Raw genomic sequence first — 26,382 nt, 5'->3', positions numbered from 1 at the left:
TAACTATTTACCCAAAAAATCATACCTAAATACATTATTGTAAATATTCTTTACCAGTTCATTCCTTTTTATCCTTTGCCCAGCAAAACTTACGTACGTATTTTTGGTCTACCCTGTAGATCGTTTGACTTGCAGGCATTCTAGTTATAGCTGATATGGTAATCCTAAGGATAAAACACCTCCACTGGAAAGGTCGGGTATTTATGAAATTTCTGGTAAAGATTCGAATTAGAAATATGTTGGGCAAACTAGAAGATTAATATTAACTAGATTTAAAGAGCATTTAGCTCAGATAAGGTATGGTAGACCGGATAAATCTTGCGTTGCTGAACATATTGTTGATAAAGAACATTATATAGATCTTAATAATTTAAAATTAATTAAACTAGTCTTAAATTACAGGCAATTAGATGCATATGAATGCATCAGAATTAATAAATGTAAAGACATCATGAAAGAGAACAATGATCCAATTCCCTCCAGTTTTCTGTTCCTACTACTCTAGTTGCGGAAATTTAATTGTTACGCTCGGTGGGCTCTGACTCGGTTGGCTAGATCTTGCCACGCCCACTCGGTGCCCACTGAGCGAGTGTATAAACGCTTAAATATTAGTAGATATTAGTTTAGTCTTAATAATTTACTGATTATGCTAAAATGGTTAGTGAAATGCGCGTCCAGTGTAAAAGTAATTTTTTTTTTGTGTATTGTGGGGATTTACTACTAATTATTCAATATAACTCTATAATTATATCGTCAGTTATACCTGTCCTGTATTTTTATTTAATAAACAACGCTTTATTGTACAAAAAGCCAAAATAGCTTGATCGACAAAGCATTTACAAAACAAAAAAGCACAAAAACAAATATACAAATAATAAAAAATGTCATACAATACAAATCAATTCAAAAAAAATTACGTCATTAAAATTACAAATAAAACATATATGGACAATGTAGGACACAGGCGTATCAACAAAATTTTACAAAAGAAAAATTGTAAATGGATAAAATCAATGAATATAATCATTTCTTTTCAAGAGCTGGCTTATGTGGGTCGTCTCAGATACTGGCTTTTGCCAAGGCCCTGAGACTGTATAGAAACGCAATAAATCTGTAAGGTCGCGGTGATTAACCCCCTACCTAAACATTCTGCATTCTATCCGTCCAGCTGTAGAGAATCCGGTTAGAAAAATACTAGACATTGATGATGGAACGCTATTTCATATCGTTTTCGGTGTTAGAACAACAAAGACATCGCCATCGATTGTCTAAACTAACACTTTCTAAATTTTTGAAGTATGTTATTATAAATCAATCTCATATAAGTCTTTCCTCACAATTTCTTGAGTTTATGTAATTTTATTTTCCTACTATTCAGTAATCCATCAAAAATTATCTCAGCATTAAGTAGTGTCTGACGAAAAAGAAGACATGTATTTTATAAGCTAAAAATAAAGTGGTACATAAAAAAGCAATAAAGATAAATCGAATTTTTATTCATAAAAATATGCTCCTCTCAAACAGCCGCTTATACATATTAGTCTTGACGTATGCGAAAACACTTTTACTTTGTGACATATCGGCGTAATACGTCAGAAGAATGCGAAATAGGCTGGAAAGATCAAACAGAAATAAAGAAAGAAAAAGTTTTTTCTATACCGGCAATATTTTATCTATACGAGTTTTTGAGATGCTCGAGGAGCATCGCCGTGTTTTATATATTACCGTTCTTTTTCGGTACTCGGGAGATAAATGTATGCAAAATGAATTTAAAAAGAATGCCCAAAAATATTTTACATGGAACGTTGAAGAATTCATCTTCTTCGATATACAAATTCCAGCGTTTTACCGCAACTGCTAAAAAATTATGAGCATAATCGTAAATCAATCTTTTAAGAATTTCGCTATTTTTGTATTTTTATAATAAATTGAACAGATTAGTTAAAATTTTGATGTACGCCTGTATAGATATGTCTTCAAGATATTTGTTCTGAATACGGAAGTTCTGAAGCATCTTTGCTTCATATTGCAATTAATTCTGCATCCAAAGAGTTGGAAGGTACATATTTCTCTAAAATATTACTTAAGTGTAAAAAGTTACTTTCCACTTCCTATAACCCAACCAGAAAATCTGTCGAATTAACTTATATCCAATTTTTTGTAAAATACATTAATTCGAAAAAATGTTTTGTTTCGAGGACATTTTGATTTTTTTTTCATCAAAATATAGTTTTGATCGTTTTATCTATCTTTTACTATTAAATCGTGCTGTAATGTTTCACTCAGTTGCAAGATTATCAGCTTTATTTTTCAATTGATCGAATTGATTTCTTTCATGTACTCGTACTCAGCAAAATTTACATAAATTTGTTATACAAAATCAAAAGAGTTGCTTATCTCAGAGATATTTCTTACACTGCCATTTGTGACGAAATTGAGATTCTTAGCAGAATGATTATTTTTTGTGGAAAGAAGTAAGGAAATGAACAAAAATAGTTTCATAATCCAGTTAGTAATGTTCATCAATTAGAATAATGAGAAAGTAAGCATATGTGTATTTGTAGCAAATATCTACTCTTTGGATGTAGTTTGTATTTTACACAATGTTTGTAATACACAAATTGTTCAATAGTAATTTGTAAGGCATGCAACAGACCCCTCGCGTGCCCCCTACGGGCCCGGGCCCGTGTTACCAATAGTTACATCACTGTGAATCCCAAATCGCTGTGAATTCCGAATCGCAGTCGCAAATAAAATAAATGTACTGATTTCTTTCGAAACAATTATTAGGTAATCCAAAGGATAAAACACCTCCACTGGAAAGGTCGGGTATTTATGAAATTTCTTGTAAAGATTGTAGTAAGAAATATGTTGGGCAAACTAGAAGATCAATATTAACTAGATTTAAAGAACATTTAGCTCAGATAAGATATGGTAGACCGGATAAATATTGCGTTGCCGAACATATTGTTGATAAAGAACATTGTATAGATCTTAATAATTTAAAATTAATTAAACAAGCCTCAAATTACATGCAATTAGGTGCAGATGACAGCATCAGAATTAATAAATGTAAAGATAGTATGAACAGAGACAACGGCCCAATTCCTTCAAATTCTTTGTTCCTACTACTCTAGTGGCGGAAATCTAACTGTTACGCTCAGTGGGCTCTGACTCGGTTGGCTAGATTTTGCCACGCCCACTCGGTGCCCACTGAGCGAGTATATAAACGCTCAACTTGTAGTTTGTACTTTAGTTTATAATCATCTGCTGATGATGCTAACATGGTTAGCGAAACACGCGTCCAGTGTAAAAGTAAAAGTGTTTTGGTGTATTGTGGTGATTTAGTGTTTTTATTTTGCTATATTTGTGTAATTAAATAAAAATTTGATATATAAAAATAATAATAAATAGTTATTAAATATAGATACAAACACATACAATCAACACTTCAACTATAAAATTATTGACGTTATTACCTTATTTGTGACATATTGTAGAAAAACTATAATTATTGATCATTCTCATTAGTTTCTTTGCTTTTATGCTTCAAAGTTATTTTAATTTAACTATCAATAGTACTTTAAAAGCATTGGTTTCCAAAAAATAAATCTTATTATAAATGATTCGTACTGCTATAAAATAATATAATACACATATTTAAAAAAGAAACAAATATTTTAGATAATATTGACTTTAACGCATAATCGCTTGGAAACTGAACATCCAACAGTTTGGAAAATGTAACGTTTATTGTTTATTCAAGTAGAGCTTTCACTTCAATAAACAAGTTTGTATTGCACTCAATAATTTAGTTAAGCACCGATAAAACCATTAACGCAAACTGCACAGTTTTAAGTTTTATTTATTTCACTGATATTTTGTCATTGTATATTTAAATATAAACAAAACATGTTAACACTAAAAGTTAATATTCATACAAACAGGTGAATTTTGTCTTTAGAATATTGCCATTTGTGTTATTTTTATACTAATAACGATCTGGCCATCAAAACTGCGTGGGCTGGATTTTAACGTGTATTACGTGAAAAGAAACTTTTTTACAAAGCCTACAATGACTTCACCGAATCATTGTTTCTTGTTCACTGTTATTAATATCTTAGTTATAACATATTAAATACATCTGGTATTACGGTATTCTGGTATTTCGGCGATTTTAAAATAAACTAACTGTTTCTATCTTATTTTTTGTAAGAATGGGCATAATCAAGAGGGCTACTGATACCGTATTGTAAAAATAAGGTAATTAAGGGCTTATTTTTTGGTATTTATTATAATTATGCTAATATCTTCGGTTTGAAAGAAGATATCATGATGCGGTTTTCGCTGACTTTTTAAGCTTTTACTACTCTTTACTACCAGCTAAAATTACATATACTCTCGTATTTAATTTTTTTGAAAAATCACGCTATGTTTATTAAATTGTAAGAAAGCGCCCCCTAGCGTCTACGTTCAAAACCTTATTATTATTATTTTTATGGTATAATATAGAGTAAGAAACGCTCTTTTAAACTAACCCTCGTTTGTTGGATTCTGATCATCCAGTCTGGAGTTATTAACATTTATATAAAGACAGATCTAACCTTCCCCCACCACTTTATTTTAGCAGATAGGGGAAAATGGTTCTAACAAAGAAAATCGAAAATTTACTGAATATTATGAAGCTATTATTTATAGTATCCATTGTCTAGGCAAAATTCTATTTTCTTATTTTCCATAGCAGTTTCGCCCCCTAGCGGTTGTTTTACAAACTTGAAAATAATTTCCAGCAATTTCTCATAGCCCCTTTTGTTATAAATATTTTTTTCCGTAAGCCCTACGGCTAATACTTTCCGAGATACAGCCGAGAGCTGTTCTTATTGAGACACCCGGTACATTATAATAAAAGCTTTTAATATCTGTACTTGAAATTGTTTTTATTACTTCCGAAAATATAAAATGATTAAATATTTATACAAGTTAAACTGGCATATTGTATAAATTTGTAGAAAATGTTATAGTTTATTATATTAGACAGAAAAATATCAGATAAACAAAAATTAAATTGAATTGAAATAGAAGCGTATTTTATGCATAAAAAAGAAGTCAATTTAGGCAATCGTTTCACGGAGGCAGGCCATAAATACCGCTATGACATTCCCCCAACTACATTGAAATACTGCATGTGGCTAGAAAGTCTCTGAAACATACTGGAGTATATTGAAAAATATAGCACAAAAACAATATTATTATATCGAATCTGTTTCTATAAAACGAATCTATTTCTATAAAACTATGAAAGATTTTAAACATTAGTTATTGCCATAATTTTATTGCTTGGAAATGTAATGTATAATAACTAGTTAATTGATTTATAATATAAACGAACACAAAAGTAGAGTTCTATTTCTGATAATACTTTTTAGATAAGAAAAGAAACATAAAATCATAAAACAATATAATTTCCCACACAAAAATTAGGACCTTCTCGCATAAAGTTTTTATAATATTGAATAGTAAAATTCCACTAACAAAACAGTGACAACTAAATTATTTTAATACATAACACACAGTGGCGCATCTAGAGATTGTGTCTGGGAGATGAATAGTGGTAATCATTAAATAAAGTGCTAAATTTAAATTATATTTGCTGAAAGGTATTGTGGCTGTGGAAAGAAATATTCTTTGAATGGTTTGGATTTTCTATTTTAATTGGTATTATTAACTTCTTTTGCAACACTTTTATTATATAACACATTTTATCTTATTCATAAATTTCTTCATGGGAGGGGTAATTACTCCCATTACCCCTCCCGTATATGCGCCTTTGGTAACAGTCAAAGTCAAACATTTTCTCTAATAATTAAATCCTAAAATATATATATATATATATATATATATATATATATATATATATATATATATATATATATATATATATATATATATATATATATATATATATATATATATATATATATATATATATATATATATATATATATATATATATATATATATATATATATATATATATATATATATATTATATATATATATATATATATATATATATATATATATATATATATATATATATATATATATATATATATATAATTACCTTCATATCGCTCTATGTGATTATAAATTAAAATAATAATTGTAAAAATATATTAAAATTTCTTTACTTACGTTACTAGATCATCTTCATTATACATTATTGGTGGATGTTGGTGCACAAATTTTTCCTCAACTGGAATACCGTTTATGTACCATGTTAAATTCGCTGGTGGATGTGATCCTTCTGAAGTACAGTTGGCTTTCAGGGCGTCTTCCGGTTTATATCTGGTCTTCAATCCAGTTATATATGGGTCTTTCTTCGGTAAATCGATGACCTAAATCATAATAAGAAGTAATTGGTGTTTGTATATATACAGTATGAAATTATATTAGAAATAATATTATAATTTTCTTCCCATAATTAATGTATTAAAAAAAGAGTACATTATCTATATGAGTTTCTATTACACAGACCATACAATTTTTTTCTTGCTTTGTTCTTTTTTGAAAGTTATGCTAAAAGCATATCTTTCTTCTAAAGGGCAGGCTTAAAATTATTAAATAATAAATTATCGAAAATTTTTCCGTTTAGTGTTAACATTTCGTTTTTTCCCATTTTAAGCATCAAAAAATAGGACAAAGTATATAGTGAATATATTGATTGATTTTAAGTGGGACATAAAATTGGATATTGGTTATTCACACATATATTATATTAAAGAGAATGGACAATTTGATACCTCTTTTAAATTCTTTTAAAATTCTTATTAGCAGCGTATTGTTTTTTTTTTCTCCTTAGCCTATCTTTCTTCTTAGCCTATCACCTGTCTAAATTATTAGAGAAAAAGAGAGAGACTCAATTGGGTATCCCCTTTTATAAAAGTATATTTTATATAAAAAATTGGTGAAATTTGATAGCCATCTTTAATATGCTATTTTTGGTGATACTAATTTAAACTCACTTAAAACTATTTAATTTAAATTTTAACGACTGTTTCAGAGCAAATATTAAAAAGAACATAAAGGCTGTTAAAAGTAGAACAAAATAAAATGGTAACTCTATATAATTAACTAATTAAATTTTATTAATAGGCATTAGTATATAGAAGTTTTGTAATATTTTAGCCAACTGTATAATTATAAATATTCAGAAACTAAGTTGCGAAGTTTCCTGTAAAATAATAAGTAATTGTCGCGTGCTGTTTGTAATTAATACTTTGTACAAACAAGGTATATATGAACTTTATTTATAGATCATGGAAATGGATTATAAGATTTATTCAAAAAATAGACGCAACAACGATAAAATATTTTTAGTTTAATACAAACTTCTGAACAAAATAAATTAACAGAAGTATAAAAACTGTCACACGTAATATAGTAGGTACTTATTAAACGTAAAGAGACGTAAAAGTGTTAAAAGAAACAAAATGTAGAACAATATACGTATAATTTATTTGGCAAAACTATCTACTAACATCATCAATAAACCAAAAAAACAAGCTTTGTTGTTTAATTTTACACTAGTTCACGTAAAGTATAATATTGAACAATTAATTCTGGAGTATTATAACTCAAAATAACAAATCATTTATTTCTTTGGCATCAATTAAAATAAATAATCAAAATGGCCTTCCTAAATTTTTAATTACTAGAAAAAATAGTACAATCAGTATAAAAAAGTATTTGAAAGTTTATAAGTTAAGATCTTTAGAACACAAAGTATAGCAAAAAAGAACATGCCTATCGTAAAAAAATAAATTATGGGAAAATCGCAATAAAATAATCTACCAAGTGAACAAAGTTTTGTCACATTTAGGGAACGTTAGGAAACAGTTACGTATCTGCGTTTTATTGCTTCATATTAGGCATAATATATGCGTGGTAACGTAACAACGACGTCACCTAGAACACGTTTCCCTTAAAGGAATAAAATGCTCACTGGGTAAATATCTGAAATTAGACAAATTAGTATAAAATAAGAATAATGTAGTATATACCAAATAAAAAGATACTTTTTTGGTAAAAAAAATTTCATACCATAAAAAAGATAGCATGTTTGATAGCATATATGTAGATAGCATAATAGATATGTAGATAGCATGTCATGTATGCTCATGCATGCATACTCATTCTATGTTTTATATTATCTACAAAATAATTATTCTATTATTTCAGATTTATATTTGATTTTTACTACTCGGTTCAAATAAAATATTGTTATAGTTTTTTAAACTACATCTAAACGTAGACATTTAGTCGAACGAAATTTAATATAAAACAAATTGTCTATCTAGACCCTTTACAAAATAAAATATCAAATAATAAAATTCATAAAATAAAAGATAGATGTTTTTCTTGTGTCTTCATTTTGATATTTATTTTTGTCTTTTATGATATTTTATTGCTTTTATTAAACTTTTTCATCAATGTAATTTTTAAGCCAAGAAATATATTTTTCTTAAAGTTGAAGACAGTATGATCTTGAGCAAAACTCCAATTTTGGACGTACACTTATTATGGTATCTTTTTGTAGTGACGATTCTCTCAGTGAGTGTTTGATTTCTAAAAGGATTCATACTCACTGGAACCTAAACTCACAAACACTAAATTAGAAGGATCCAGTTCAAATAAAATCTATAATATTAGGCTAGCATTTCTAATCTTGGGTGCCGATTTTTGTGTGTACGAAGTATTCGGTCAACACGCTTAGTAAAATAAGATATACTGAATTAAGACAGGATGTAAGTATTTTCCCAAGCGCATGGAATCTAGCGTCAGATTAAGTGGTTATGTAATAAATATTTCGTATTTTCGCTCTCTCCGACTTACTAGATTGCCATAGCGATTCACTCCTATACATGTAAACGCCGAAAGAAAGTTATGAATATTTATAAACTTCAATTGGGATGTCATTAGCATCAAAATTGTCAATGTTTAGCGCCTTTCCATAGTACTGGAAAAATAATACACTCGTATTTTAACATAAATCTAATATTTGATCTTTCAGAAAATCATGGTATATTTCGAGACACAGTATTCGAAACTTTGATATCTATGTTGTCTATTATAAATGTAATTAGGGCTTATCGATTGGTGTGTCGTTCTTGTTGCAACTACGAAATAAGGATATTGGAAACCAGCAACTTCTGCGTTGAATTGCGGAAACATGTTGCCACTATAGACGTGTAAGGAAGGAAATAAAATCGAATTCCACAATCTAGAGTATATCGAGAATTGCCAATAATATCTCTTAAAGGGGTTATTTTCTGAAGTTTTAGTTGGTTCGTTTTCTGTTAGAATAGAATTTACCAGTGGCTAAAAAATATTTTTCAGTAAAAAAAATACTTTGTATATTACAGACTATTAAAACAAATACTATCTAAAATAGATCTATTGAAATAATATATAATTAATACAAATATTGTATGTCAACCTTAGCAATTACAGAATATATAATAGCAAAAATATATGAATTTTGTATTATTGTCGTAAGAGTTTGGAGTTTGGTTCCTGGTTTATAAATTTAGGACAACAAAGAAAACATATTAATAATATATTTTCTTAATATAAATGTAGTATATAATTTCACAACATCAAAATTTCTGGTCGGTAAATTCTCATTTTCTGAAAATAAAACAGTAATTTAGTTGAAAAGCTTTTCGCTGTTAAAATGCCTTTTATTATCAAAAATTTACCTTTATTTACTGAGACTAAAAATGCTTTATAACTTAGCTTTCTTTATAAAGAATGGAATACTATTCTTAAATCTTTATTATACCGGGTGACACCAAAACCGTTGCACAGATCGTTATTTAATTGTCCTTATGTTTTCTCCTACTAATTTAAATATGGTTCCAAAATGTAGTTTATCAAAATTCATATTTTCCATTAGAAATGATTAAACATCACTTCAGGTTTAATCGCAAGTAGACCCAAACCTTCTGTATGAATTTTGAATATTTACATAGAGTATATAATCTCTTTTTTAACCATGTAGTACAGGTTGATAATATTTTTCAAATTAGCCGCGTAAAGTAAGTAGTTTAAAGTTAGTTAATGCAATGTGTTTCTGTTTAAAATTTCAAAGTAATATTAAAATATTAGGAATATTTTAAATTCATTTCAATAAGGCACTTCATTAGATATTCTTTATTTCATGAAAAAAGGCATAGAATATTGTCACCATAGGTAGTACTCAGAATTAGTCATAAAATATCCATAAAGTTTACATATGTCAAAAGTGTACATATGATATGTCATTCAATACAAGGGTGTGATTTAAAAATCAAAAGTGGTAGTAATTTCCGGTGAAACAGGAAGTGACCGAAAACAATTGAATACGTCTATCAATCCTGATTTATGTCATATACTAACATACCAAATCTCGTTTTTTTTTATCTAAAAGAATAAAAACGTTATACGGGTGAGTCACTTTTGAGAAACACCAGGTATACTCAGAGTATTTTTGTAATATAGTCATTCCAAATACATATTTCAATTATAGCACATAACCTAAGTGAAACAATAGTTATTTTTAGTGAAAATATAGATTAAATTTAAAACAAGGATAAGTCGTAAAAACATTTAGGTAAAATTTAGGTAAAATTTTAAATATTACTTTAGAATAAAATTAGAATTACCTTGATTGTTATTCTTCTTTAACAATAAAGAAACGTTGTTAACATATTAAATTAAGATCAATTTTTGTTCTAATATACCAAGTTCTGTTACGCGGAGCATCTAAATACATTTTTCCTTATATTATAAATATACATAGATATTTCATTTGAAATATGATACTACATCAATATATTTTGTAATAAAACCCTGTATTTTTCTCGATCACATACAGTCAATTTATTGCTCGAAGTTTCAGTTTAAAATTAAATGACATGTCTAACGTGTTTTAGTATATATTACAACTCCTATTGATTCACTATTGCAATTTAATACTAGAACGTTAGTTTACTAATATGAACAAAGCGGTGAAAAATATTAGGCCTCTAAGTTTCTTACTTATTAATGAATGAAATTGAAAAACCTTAAAATAAAGAAAATATTAAATATATCAGTTATATTAAAAATATTCTATGATAAATGGTTTCAGCCGGCATTGTACCCTTATAGACAAATAATTCATATTAGAACTAATATCGTATGCTCGCAAAAATGGCGTCAAAGATGTCTGGGGAATGACAATTCATGATAATTTTGGCGAGGTCAATCTCTAAAAGTAATTTACTAAAAATTGACATGTAACTTGTCAAAATTAACATTAATTATAAAAAGACCAAAAAAGGATAGAAAGTTTCCAGGCACACAAATCTATTTCCAAAAAATTATTATTTCTCGAATTTTAAACGACACTATTTAAAAATCATTTTTACTCCGTCGTATGGTATTATAATTTGTTTACATGTCACCACTCAAAGATATCATGTTTTTGAAAAGAGAAAACCTATTAAGGATTTTATAATTCTACTGTAGTTACTAGAACCCGAATTTAAGAAACCTTAAATTATTAATGATTACGCTATATAGTAAATATATTACCTTTAATTCGGCCGTTTGAATATCCGTAAAAAAACTTGGCTGATCTGCTGTCACTTCACAACTAAACGGTCCACTGATTTCTTTACTGACACGCTCTAACACCACTTGCGTATCGCGCGAATCTTTTTCTCTGATATTAAGTCCACGAATTTTGAATTGTTTGATTGGCGGAAACTCGCTGGGGCAATAACGGAAAAACTCCCATCCACCGCGGTACCACTTTACGGAATAGAGTTTATCACTTTCCAAGTCGTAGAAGCATTGCAATGTTGCGTCGTGGCCTCGTACCACAGCTGATGGTATTTTTATGTGGACATTCCTCAGAGCCGTACAAACTGTAACAAAAATAAATTAATTAGAGAAAATAATCTAATACATTGTCACATTTTGTAAAAACAAAATAATTTACTGGTTAATAAATCGATTCTAATGAAAATAATTTGGTTTTAGAGATTAATCTACGACAATGTCATTATGACACATTTAACATTGTCGTTTGGATGTCATTATGGCTTTCATAATAACACGCAAATTTTAAAATAATAAACAAGCAAAAAAAGGTACCTAAACACGTTTATTTATTGTAAACATTAATTATAATATCAGTACAATGGGTTAAATCAATTCCAGACGATGATAGGTGAGTTGAATTTTTAGAAAGTAAATTTATTTCCTGAGTGCTTGAACTTGTTGAAGACCCATCAACACAGCTCTCTGCCACTGTGTTAGAGCGCCAACCACCATATGTTTTAACAGTTAATAAATCCACTCCTGAATCTGCAAGCAACGACGCAGACGATCTACGGAAACAATGTCCAGTGTATTGTTGTGGATTTGGAAGACTTAGGAACAATGCTATTTTATACGGCAGTATTAATGCCAACGGGTTGCTTAATACATTTTCCATTTCTGTACCCCACAAAAAAACGAGTATGCTCTGTGTTGCTAGACCGCATAGCTATATATCTTCGAACCATTTCCACCATATTTATTCCTTCAACATTCCCTTTCGTTAAAAAAAATCTCGTGATATCTTTGTTTTCGTAAATGGAATAATGACATGAATGCATTGTCCTTCATCTTTAACATTTTACAGCTGCAGATTTGTCAACTCGATACGACGCCGACGGCAGGCTCCCGCAAGTCCCACTATCAATGAAACTTTTGTCAGGAAATAAGTTTTATCATCAGCTTCCAACAAAAAACTAGTTATGTCTTATTTTCTTAAAATTCTCGATTTTTTGACAAAAATCCTTCCGATTTTCTTTTTAGAAATGCAATTAAATGGACTTACTAATATCTGTATTTTTCTTCATTGATATAACTGAACGTAGCATGGAATAATATACCCAAAGTGATAAAGCCTTCCTATGTTTTGAATGATGTTCAAAATATGCCAGGAGAACCTTTTCGTTACTACTATTCTTTATTCCTTTACCCTTTACACCAATCTTCAAGTTTTACATAGGCTTGCTCTTACGTTTGTCTTGATTTTTCGGGAAGTAGGGAATCGACAACGTTTTGCGCAATTTAATAAAAGTTTGATGTCAATATGGCTCCTATTTGTAGGGGGTGCCACCTACATGTGTTTAAACTGGTTTGTAGAGTAATAAGTTTTCGTCCGTATCGGTATAAAATTACTGAGTGAAAAAATATACATTCCCGTGATTTTTTACGTAAAAAATGTCTCTTGGTAAAAATTGCTACGAGTAACCGTTCTCAAGATATTTAGAATAGAAATAGTCAATACATGTCATTATTGACAAAAAAGAAACCTGTTTAGTAGATAGTAATTTGACTGAAAATATAAATTTGGGAACTTTTTATTTTTTTTAATTAAAGATAAATGTTTCTTCAAAAAATTATGATAAAAGAGTTTCTGTTGAACTTTTGGCACAAAAACATCAAATTTATGATTTCAGTCTAATAACCATTTAGTAAAATGTTTAACTTAAGTCAATGATGACAGGTATTGATAATTTCAATGCAAAATATCTCGAGAGCCACAACTCGTAGCGTTTTTTACCAAGAAACCTTTTTACGTAGAAAACGTATATTTTTTTGCTCAGTAGTTTTATACAGGTACGGACAAAAAGTTATTACTCTTCAGACCAGTTAATAAATATGTAGGTGGCGCCCTCTACAAGTAGGAGTCATATTGATATCAAAATCAAATTTCTCATGTCAAAAAACTCCCCCTAACCTAACACCAATTTTCATCCAAATATTGACCTTATTTCAGAAACTATTTGAAAAAATTCGAAATAAAAAAGAAATTTCTGCACCCTGTATTTTCGAAACTAAGCATTTTAGGACATACATTTATACGAACTTTTTTACTATTTTTTTATCTACAGAATATGTTGCTAAAGTTTCCGGAATACAGTTTGGACCACCCTGTATATTATTAATTGCATTCATGTAGAAATAAGTATATCATTGACAGAAATCTTTATGGTATTTTCAAACAATTTAATAAAAATTTTGTTGTCCCTCCTAACACCCAATTCAATCTCTTACGTTCGAACTCGACAATCTGAAAATAATAAAAGATTCATTGATGTCTACTTTTATCTGGTCCAATACGTCCATGAAGAAATGTAATATACACCTCCGGCAAATGGATTTTACAGTCAAAGAAAATCGTATTGTGGAAGAAAACAGAGAAAATCTTTTATAAAATATAGAAAAGGCTTTATTGGAAATGTAATTTAATGACTATGTCAGATAAAATTTTCAATAAGCTTTATATCCAATTTATAAAAATCTTACTTTAAAGTCTTCTAAAAAGGCGTCTTGAATAAAAGTAGGAATAAAATTACCATTTCACAGCGTAAACTTCTATAATAGAAAAAGCTGTGAGCATTAAATGAAAGTTAATATAACGTCGGTGTGTTTAAAAAAATCACTAGTCTCGTAATTTCGTAAATCACTATATAAGACAATAAATTATAAGGACCAATAATATTTAGAGGTATGTAGTTGTCTGATAAAAATATATAAATTTTCCTCACTAGATATTAAAGAATACGTGTTTCTGTCTGCCAATTTAGATTCAATGTGAATATTTCTCAACTTTGCATTTCCCTGGTGCAGATATGCATTATTCAGATACCCCGAGCTATTTATTTGTAAATATTAAGTTTGTCAGTCGAATAGAGTACTATTTTATAGACCTTTGGCTTTGTTTGATAAATATACCATTTCGGTGTGAAATATAGATAATAGTAGTCCACTTTCTGAATTGGATATTAAAACATTTCAATAAATGTCTCAATAACTTGAGAAAAACTATTAATGTATTAAACATATTTTTGAAAATGGTTTTTAGTAATAGATAGTTTAACCGGAAATATATTATATTTTCATCTGTTATATTTACATTTTCTTGATTTTTCAAAGATGTAAAATCAAGTGATACTAGAATGTAGAACATTTAGGAGGGGAATTAATCACCGCGACATTACAGATCTATTGTGTTCCACTTTCTTGTGTTATAATGAGCTATAACTCATCATAAAGTCTCAAGGCTTTAATAAAAGCCAATATCTGAGAAGGCTCTACAGGGGCTAGCTGTCCATCCTCGACATAAGGCGTACCAAAATTCATGGCACGAACGGTCGTCGTCTCGGCGCATTCAGTGATAAGGTGTTCTGGTGTTTCCCCATTTTCCCCACAGAATCTGCATTTGCTGTTGTTTCTCAGATTTAGCCTACTGAGGTGTTCGTTGAGGAGACATTGTCATGTTAGAAACTTCGTGACAATCCGAAGATTGTATTTAGTTAAATTAAGGAAAATATTTGATTTTTCCCGGTCGTAAGTTCTGAGGATCTTTTTCGAGTGTCTTAGACCGTCGGAGGACTCCCATTTCAGGTTACGAATGGAGTCTTTCAGGTTCTTCAGTTTCGCTTTTAGTTGATTTTCGCTTAAAAAACAGAACGGTTCTGGTCCAGGTAGTGGAGCGTTTGCTTCTTTTCTAGCTAGATCATTAGCTTTTTCATTGTCTTCTATCCCTTGGTGAGCGGGCACCCAGAGTAGAAGAACTTTATTTTCTTTGCCTAATTTGTTCAGCTTCTCTATGCATTTTTTGACCAATTTAGATAGATAAATACTATTAGAGTGACATTATTTCAGACATAAGCTAAATAAGGTTTGTATAACTGATAAAGAATAATGAAAATGATGAAACGCTGCACATTGAATCAAGACAGAGGTAAAATTATATGGGGAATGTCATCGATGTCTATTTCCAAGCCAACTGGACGCTGTTTATTCGATCACACGGTACTATTTGAGTAAAATTATTTCAGTCATAAAGTTTCTAAATAGTGTTATATACCGGGTGTTTCTCAAAAGTGGCTTACTCTAGGTATTCTTCGAGCAACTTCGAATTGATCGTTACTGAGTTGATGGTAGTTCCTATCTAAGAATTAGCATCTTTCGACAGCGTAGATTTCTGCCTGAAGGATGCTGGGGTACCCATTGATTCAGAGTATTTAGTTTTCAGCTCAAATATTCCTATCCCTGTCCCTGCTTTGGTTTTGGAAGCATCAGTATACCACGTTATGGTATGGTCTTTTACATGCTGAGAAAACGTTTCAAACCTTTCTGAAAACGTTTTTTTCCCCAAATTTTCACTTTTTTTTCAATTTTTTCACAAAACCTTTTTCACTTTTTGTTTAAAATAAAAAAAATTCCAGTAGTTTTTGGTCAAAAGGAAGGATATTTTGCAGCGCCGTAAAAAGATAATTTTTATCGACCACCCTATTATACATAGATAGTAATATAAAAATGTGTTTCCATTATGAGAATTTACTTTTGTCGCGAACATTTTTCCTATGAATATACCCAACAAATTTGTCGTATAAAGTTTAATATAGTCAAATTACAAATTATTTTATTTTCCAGTCGCTGTACCACCTTAACAATTTTGATGTACCTTATTCTAGAATTTACTACTACTTTATATTTTGTTCCTTTAAATTGACAGAACTTTGTAATTATTGCCGATCCACATGAGCCACAAAAATACCGAACCACCTATACGAAAATATCTACCCACTGATAAAATTACGCTTCGTTAAATGAAAGATAAACAACGAATACGTAGATTGTGTTTTTGGAGATTTTTTTCTTTAGGCTCTTTTTTACTATTTTTTTCGTTGGTATAGAGAAATTATATGTTATACATACAATAGACAGAGTTACATACAATACAGGGCTTTTTACAAAACCGATTCATTAAGAGCTTTTTAGCATCTAACATATCAAGAAATAAATCAGTTGTTTTTAATTAAAGGATATAATAAGGTACTTTTCAAAATTAAGCTGCTCTAACGTGGCTTATTTCCAAAAAAAAACATTCAAACCATTCAAAAAATAAAATATATAGTGAAATATGTAAAATCCAATGGACTCAATTGGGAAGATATTTGATAAAACGACTCCCTTATAAATAATGTGTATTGGGAAAGAGCAAATGGTAGAAAGTCACTAGTATACATAGAGAAATTTAAAGTAGAATGGAAAATAGTAGTATAAGGATAATTGATCGATTAGCTGCACACTAATAATAAAAATTAAAAAATATAGAAGCTACTAACCTTTGTTACTAACCGTTATTGAATACGGTTACAGTATGAAAAGATTAACAATTTTTTTTAAATTTTATATGTTGCACATATCACATCGAAAGTATTGTTACTCAAAGTAATGTATTCTTACTGTAAAGAATTAATGTCAATAATTGAGACCTTCAGGGGTCCCTGTAATCCATAATAATTAAAACTAGAAGAATTATTACGATAATTAAAACGACTAATTATATTAGCTTAAACGATAGAGTTTAGTTATCTAATTTTACGCATTATACAGGGTGAGTCTCAAATAAGTGCAAATGTTTTCAAGGCTGGTAGATCTCGATATAAGAACCATATTCTCTTTTTACCGTTTTTCAAATAAATCCAAAATATCTAAGATATTTAACTTTTTTAAAATTAAAAAAAAAATGTTTTTGCTTAAATCTTGAGGACCACTGGATGATTTTTTTTCTTGTAAATTTAATTTGCTATCTATGTTGCCATATTATTAAGAAATTATGTTTTTTTAACTAAAAAAAATTAAAAATTTTCATTTTTTTTCGCGAAAAAAACTCTGTTTCTGGGGTCAAAATATACTACCCCTAAAAATATTTGCAATTATATAAGACTCACCCTGTATAGTGAATATTACAATTTAGTACAAACTACAAGAAGGTCATTTAATTAACGTTCAAAACAACTATTCCACCAGTATAATAATTATTTTCATAATTAACAATGCCAATATAATTATCAAAATATTTAATATTTACCAGGAAGAAATTAAAGCCAATTATAAATATCTCTGTTATTGCGAACAATTATTTTATAGATATAAACATAATTAAAATTAGTCATTACATAAAACTGCCACCCCAGATACCTATCCTAAAAATCAATTATTACCTTAAACCTTTGTTCAAATTACAGCATGCATGGCAATGTCAATATGACAGTAAATAATAATGATGTCACTAGTTGAAAAAATGAGCGATTCGAAAAGTATTCCCTCTGACATTGAAGAAGAGGCATTCATTTCTGGATTGCTTTCATCAAGATCGAAACAGAACTATGTATATACATACCCTAAGTATGAAAAATGGTGCACAGCAAAAAAAGTACACAACTATGGAAATGAAAAGGTATTCATAACATATTTTTCAAATTTAGTGCAAATAAATGTTTTACAAAATATTTTTTCTTTTTAGTAGTCATCTAAACAAGGAATGCGTGAGTGCAAAAAATGCGTAAGTTAAGAGCTTCTTAATTCACTGACGGTAGATAAAACTATTACCAAACATACTGGGACTTCCACTAAAAGCATCTGTTAATATTCAACCAGAAAAATTTAGTGTGTTTTAAATACTTATATTATTTAACAATAACAACATGTCATTTTCAATAAAACTTTCATGCACTCCTTATATTCTATGTTACATGAAGTTTACATATACCGTATGATCGAATAAAAACGGCGTCAGCGATGGCCATGAAATGACGATCGATGACATTACCCATATAATTTTACATATAAAATGACAGCGATATTCATTTCATAGCCATCGCTCACGCCGTTTTTATTCGATCATACGGTATATGCAGTAGTGTATAGGTCTAATTTATTGAAATGCTGGAATGGAAATATCGTTAGCAAAGGGTTATACTTCGTTTTAAATTACTATCAAGCAGAAACAATTGCAACGTCTCATATATATTATTTGGTTATCATAATATCGATTCAACTGTATATAAATAATCGTGTAGAACCCCTTATTTCTAAATGCCGTTTCTATTTTTTTTAACTAACTTAATTCCATAACAAAGTGTCAAATTATAACAAACTATAGCAAAGAAAAAGTTAAAATTTCACTCATTGAACTGTAATTTACGTTTAGAAACTTCAAGCTCTGCAATCGGTGGGAGTATAGCTGTTCGATTTTAGTGAAGAAAAGCATGCAACAAATTGCTGTAACCATCGAGTTAAGAATAGGTAGTCGTTACTCTAACCCTTAAAAAATGTATAAATAATGGATAATGTGCATTCGACTTATATACTACACATATAAAGCAAACCAATATGCAACTAAATAGCATGAATATTTAGAGTCTTTAAGGAAAGTTAGAATGGTACTTTAACTAAAGAAGAAAACATACGACCAATGTGTACTACCAGTCATGACCTATGTATGCGAAACCTGGACACTTAAAACGAACATTATAAGGAAACTGCGGATCTCTCAATGGAACGAAATATGCTGGGAATAACCAAGAGAGACCGTAACAGAATAGAGTGGATACGACAAAATAACATAAGTAACATAAGTCGTCCACATAATCAAATCCCTCACGTGGCAATAGGCCCGACACCTGGCAAGAAGGACGGACAACAGATAGACCACAAAAATTACAGCATGGTACCCACAAGAAATTAAGAGACCTAGAGGAAGACCGAACCTGAAATGGGACCATGATATTAGGAAATTAGCAGGGACAACTTGGGCCCGCATAGAAAGAACAATAATGGGCCCAACTAGAAAGAAAGTATCTAAATATCAGAGGGAGGCTACACCATAATTGGAAATGGTTGAATAAGCTAAGGATGATGATAATATAGAAAGGAATAAAAACAAAACTTTATAGTTTTGTGTAACAGAACTGTTGTACGATAAGATTACCGTCCTCATTATTTTTTCGGATAATTATTCAGTTTACCAAATTTATAACACCAAAAAATAATAATTGTTGAGATACAAAAGTAAGAATTATATTTCCATTTAAATAAAAGGTATATAAAAGAGACTGAAATATAATTTCAGTTACAAAAAATGCACACATATGGTTATGACATATTAGTAATTGCTTGTATTTTAGAAACTCTTACATATAACAGATCTGATATATAATGTGTAATTTATGTTTTTTAACTTAAAGTTACAATTAGTTAGATGTTTATTTGCGATGCTGAATGCTTATTAATTTATTATTTTATTATTATTGTATTATATATTAAAAGTCTCCAACGACTGATATTGGAGATGGAGATGGAGAGAACTAGCCTCTATGAAGCCGTCTCAGACTTGTGTCAAAGCCCTGAGTATGATGAGTTATAAGCTCGTCGTGGTTAACGCCCCTCCTAAATATTCTACATTCTACAAGCCTCGAGTCATCTAGCTATGTTTATATTTATAGTGGTTAGGCGTTAGTATTTATTGCGGTTTCTTTTAAGCAGGCATGATAATGTAAAATACATTTTGAGGAGCTATTTTTACCTTAGTATAATTTTTATACAAAATTAATGTTTCTGAAAGTTTTGCCATATTGAAAATATTGTTAATTAATTAACACTTGATTAATAAATATAAAACAAGCCAAGAAAAAATATGTTTCTTTTATCGAAATTTATATATATATATAAATTCGGGTCACAACGTCCTACGACGTTGTCCGATGCCTAAATTCTACCCTGTGCGATTTTCCCATTGATCATCGGTAAGATTTTTCTCGCTCATCGATCGTCTTATTCCTTCCATCCATATTTCCTTGGGACGTCCTCTCTTTCGTTTACCAGGTGGTATGCAATGAAATACTTGTTTTGGAATTCTCTCATTGTGCATTCTCTGAACGTGACCGTACCATATTAATTGTTTTTGTTCTTATATCATTAATTATTATTCCCTCTATTCCCATATGTCGTCTAATGTCTTCATTTCTGATTTTATCCTTTCTGTTGTCTCTAATTTCCTTTCAATGAGTCGCCATGTTTCGCATCCATAGAGTAATATGCTTTTAACTAGTGTATCGTACATATTATATTCCCTGTTCTTTGTAATTTCAGTGATCCATAGAATGCCATTTATGCATCTGATAACTCTTCGTGCTTGTATTACTCTGTTGTTTATTTTTCTATCGTCCGTTCCATCGCCTGGGAATATCGAACCCAGTTACCTGTATTCTTCACATGCATTAATTTCAATATTATTGTTTTCATATTTTCTGTATTTGCTCCAGTTGGAGAGACCTACCAGCCCCAAAAAATATTTGCAGTTATTTAAAATTCACCTTGTATATTATGTTTATTTAACTACCTAATTTTTATTACAGTTAGGTAGACATTAGTTAACAATTACTTAGATGCTAGCGTGATTGAAATCTTTAAAATTTAAAAGAAAAATGGCTATTCAAATCTTTAGAAAATATTTTTTTTTACTTTTAACTATCTCTTTAGCGGTATTTTTGAGACCAAAACTGAAATTTTGAAACCGTGTAAGTGTATATTTAGACGGTTAAATGACGAAAAGCATGCGACCTGCATATCCGACCGTCGAGTTCTAAATTAATACCGTGGTGGGACGGTGTACCAGCAAAAACTATGAAAAACGACCATCCGACCGACGATTTCTTTTCACATGGCTCCAAGCCAAACGTCCGGCAGCGCATTTTGCAGCAGATTAGGCAAAGCTTTGTAGCGAAATTTTAGTTTTAATTAATGGCTTTACTGCGGCAGAATTTACACATAAAACACCTCATACTTGCTACAAATATATACGATACTAGAATAGAATATGTTGTATATAATATTTTAGAATAAATATGATAAATTTTATATATCTGATTTTCTGGTTTAAAGGAAAAAAAATTACATAAGTCACTTTTCTCAATATAAATAATAAATTTGATAATAAAATAATTAGCTAGGTTGTTTTTAAAATAAAAAGAAGGTACTTTATATTTTATATTGTATCTATTTATTAAAAAAAATATACATTTAATAAATACACTTTAAAATAACCTTATAAAAAGACTTGTTAGCCAATTTCATTATTTAAGCTACATAAAGTGGAACAAATTATCCAGAAATGTATAATGTCGTTATAGTGTATCTATTTATCTGTACACTTTTTGAATATTAATTTAAATATCATGTGTCAAACTTTGTCTAAACTACACTCCCAAATTAAACTATGATAATATTATTTTTTAATTATTTATTATTTATTATTAACTATCTTTTCATCTAGAAACAAAAGGTCAATCAAATTGTTATATGGCGCAAAACACAAACAAAATAAAATTGTTTAGTGTTAAATGAAATATATTATAATAGGTTCTAAAATGTATTTTATTTTTAATTCTTTTAATTCTTAATAGTTTTAATTAACAACAAAAAGTTTTACAGCATAATATACTCTTAATATTAACAGATATATTTCTTCGACGCACAAGCTACTATTAATTCTAGCATAATTTGTGTAGGTATGAGACACAAAATATAACTACATAATAATATCTTTAAATCTCAATATTTTTATTATTTTAGTGTAAAATCTTTTATTATTTTAAACATTATAACAATTTTTAAAAAAGCAAAATTTTATTACAATTTTTTATTAAAATTGTTTAAATTAAATTGTTTAAAAAATTGTTTTTAAAGCCTTAATATGTAGTTAAACTCATTTAAGTAGATTATAAATACAATTAAAATATCGTTAATTTTATTATAAAAATCACATTATTTACCTAATTAATACAATAAACATAACCGCTATATTTTCATTTATTCCAGTAGTACTACAAAACTTGTTTTAATAAGAGTTCATTAGATTATTTTGCATACATATTTTAAGCCAGTATATGTGTAGGTATTATCAAAGTTGTGCAAAAACAAATAAACAAACTAAATAGAGTGTTAATTGTATATTTCTTATTTAAAATTTATCAACTTATACATAGAAAGGCTTACTTAAAATATTTGTTCTTCCATATTAAATTAAAAAAGTAAAATATTATAATATAGAGGACAACTAACTTTTGGAAATTTATATTTTAAACAAAATGCACAAAAAATAAAATATGTTTTGAAAACTACAATTCTTAACATTATTGTTTATAATTAAATCTTAAACTTATAAATAAACAAATCATAATTATATTTTATCTTTGTAAAATTATAGAAGTTACAGTTAGGGAGACAAATGTTAGGTTAAAAAATAATAATTATGTTTATAATATCTTTATAAAATATAATACCTTGGTTTATGCATTTTTTTTTCCTAGTAGCTTAGTTTGCAAATGTGACTGATACTCAAAATACAATTACACCAAAACTTCAGAGTATTTGTGATAAAATACTCATATTAACAAATAAATATATTAATGATAAAATAATATTCAATTGCCTCTTCGAAATGAACATCCCAAAGCAGTAAAAGTTTTCTCACAAAACGCTCACGTCATCATAGAACGTAGAATTATTGCTCCCTCTGCTGGGACAATTTGTGGACAAAAAATATGAAAAATGACCAGACAATTGTTTCTTTTTACGAAGTGTTGAGCCATACGTCTAGCGCGGGATTGCAGGGCATTAAAAGAGGCTTTGTCTCCGAATAATAACTTTAATTAATGGCTTTCAGTAAAATAATTCATGGCGAAGTAATTGCTATTACTGGTTTTAATATAAACGAAATAATAAATTCTTGCACCGTAACACTAAACCATTTATATGTGATTTCCACGTAAGTTTTTCATCAAATACTAAGCCTAGAAATTTGGTTTCAGTTCTAAGTTCAAGAGGACAATTGTCCATGAAAAGCAGTGGACGATAGTGGGGATTATCTACTTTATTATTATTATTTTAATGTAAATAAAATAACTCATCCACAAACACACTATGCTTAAATCTCCTTGCCAACTTAGATATATAAGGTGAGTCTTAAATAAGTGCAATTATTTTTAGGGCTGGTAGATCTCAATAAAAGAAACTCTTTACCGTTTCTCAAATAAATCTAAAATAACCGAGTTATTTTACTTTGAAAATTTCCAAAAAAATTATTTTTTTGCTCAAATTTTGAGAACTACTGGATCTTTTCCGGATATTCTTTCTTGTAAATTTAATCTACTACCTATATTGTCACTTTATCAACAAAGTATGTTTTTAACTAAAAACTAAAAAAAAATCCAAAAAAATTTCAAAAAATTCCAAATTTTCAATTTTTTTTAAAGGAAAATCTCATAATCGTATTTCTGGAGTCTAAATATACTATCCCTAAAAATATTTGGACTTATTTAAGTATAATAATGTTAGTATGAAGTATTAAAACCTAATACCATAATAAACGTTAATTAGTACAAAACTTACAAAATATTTTCTTAGAAATTCGTAGCCTAAACAAGCAAAGAGCTAAAATATGTGCTATTCCAAGTAATTTATTTTTGGTCTGCTTAAACTTGGTAACTTTTCTATGTTGAGCAAACAGAAACAAATTGCCCGATGTTACAGCAAGAGAAAAATCTCCAACATTATACTTACATAATAAAACTTCGAAACGTCTTTTGGAAGGACCATTCTTTTTCGTTCCGCTACGAAATTTATGAACAAAAGCGTCATGCGAGCGCTACTACTCTTAAAAGCTTTCAGTCGGGGCTTTTAAGCAACGCAAGAAATTAAACAATCAATCACAAATATTTAATCAAAAAGGAAAGTTTTAATCCATTAACGCGCAAAGCTGGTAGAACGATCAGGTTCGTGAGAACGAACCAAAGTCGATTTTCCGTTTCAGGTTGCAAGTGGGTAAACATTCATATCGACATGCGAGTCGACCAGTCAGCTTTATGTAAATAATGATCTCGATTTGTTTTAGCTAGTTTAATTGGAGTTATGTTAGAAATACTACTCAAGTGAGAACGGTTAAACTGATATTAGATATTTTTCTTTATTTTTAATATTACCTACATTTAATGAAAAAGGAAAAAAACGAACAGGTGCGTGTCGGACTCGCACCACTCTATACCGAGAGTTCCGTACAAATTTGTAGGTACCAGTGCTACAAGCTCACAGAAAACTTAAGTTTTTTTTATTTAGATTATTTTAATGACTTAAGTCATTGTTCAAAAGTACTTAAGACTTAAAATTTAAGTTTTTTTTTTCAAAATGATTTGCGATTTACATTTTTATTCCGAAATAGAAAAATTCAGTCTTTTTAGAAAAGACTTAAAACCGATATTTATATATTTTTATGATAAATTTTTAAGAGCAGCATTTTTTTAAACTGTTAGATGGCAGCCAGGCAGCAAACAAAAACAATACTCAATACAATTCAACTGAGTCCCCGACTCCGTTATGTAGCCCGATAGATGAATGAAAGAAATTCGAATATATTGAAGAGTACCTTAAAATCCTCCAACCCTTAGCTTTTACCATCGACATATTACATAGTGAGCAAAACATATCACCACTTAATGGACATGTATTCGATGACATCTAAACTGTAATGGATAATTATATAATATAAAGTACTACAAAATCGGTTAAATTTCATAATAAAAAACATACTTTTGTGTTTGTAGCTATTCTGAATATGAACACGGATTTATTTTTTGTGGTTTTAGTCTCATTTACTTATAATAAATTAATTATATAGGATATCGACAATCGGTAATATAGGAAAATGTATATTAACATTAATAAATAGGTACTTAAATTGAATCCGGCTGTCTTGACTTGACGGTTATTATTAATAATTAATTTGACGACTTATAAAAAAGGGAAAAGCTTTTTCCCCATTTTTTATAAGTATAAGTAATTTATAAGCTTATACTTATATTATTTTATAAGTATAGGTAGTAATTTATATACCTATATTTATATTATTTTATAAGGAAAATCTAGGAACTAGTAGAGTTGCAGTCTCAATCTAAAAGGGCACAAACATAGTGAGGCATCTCGATGCGATGCTCGCCAAGATGCTGGCCGCGCTGCTCGCCAGGAGTAGCTTTAATCGCTAGTTGATTAAAAAAAGTATACCATTAATATTGCAAATTATATTTTATCCTCTCATAGTATATGTCTTCTTAATTTGTTGATGATGTAACGAGCACTTTGTTTACTAACTTGTTTCGTCGAACTGCTTGAATCCATTTTTGCTTTTGATCAAATCGATGTGAGAAACTATGAAATACCATTAATATTGCAAATTATATTTTATCCTCTCATAGTATATGTCTTCTTAATTTGTTGATGATGTAACGAGCACTTTGTTTACTAACTTGTTTTGTCGAACTGCTTGAATCCATTTTTGCTTTTGATCAAATCGATGTGAGAAACTATGAAGCTATAAAATTTTGTTTCCAGAGAGTTGAATATCTGGGAAAGTTGAGTTATTGAATGTAATTGCACGCCCCCAATGTA

The 26,382-nt window shown here is 29.1% G+C and overlaps 1 protein-coding gene across 1 annotated transcript in view; it reads right to left on the bottom strand.

The window, feature by feature from the left end:
- The window catches only part of LOC115891556, a 145,593-nt gene that overhangs the window by 53,556 nt on the left and 65,655 nt on the right, over positions 1–26,382 (bottom strand). The window contains exons 2-3 of the mRNA XM_030912043.1: positions 11,620–11,966; positions 6,196–6,398 (exon numbers count right to left, since the gene is read on the bottom strand). Of these exons, the coding sequence (XP_030767903.1) occupies positions 6,196–6,398; positions 11,620–11,966 (550 nt within the window). The remainder of the gene's footprint in view (positions 1–6,195; positions 6,399–11,619; positions 11,967–26,382) is intronic.

Source organism: Sitophilus oryzae, unplaced genomic scaffold (genome assembly GCF_002938485.1).
Source record: "Sitophilus oryzae breed Bouriz unplaced genomic scaffold, Soryzae_2.0 scaffold_1184_pilon_pilon, whole genome shotgun sequence".
Classification (NCBI taxonomy): Eukaryota; Metazoa; Arthropoda; class Insecta; order Coleoptera; family Curculionidae; genus Sitophilus; species Sitophilus oryzae.
The sequence above is the reverse complement of the archived record's forward strand: the minus strand, read 5'-3'. Positions and strand labels throughout refer to the sequence as shown.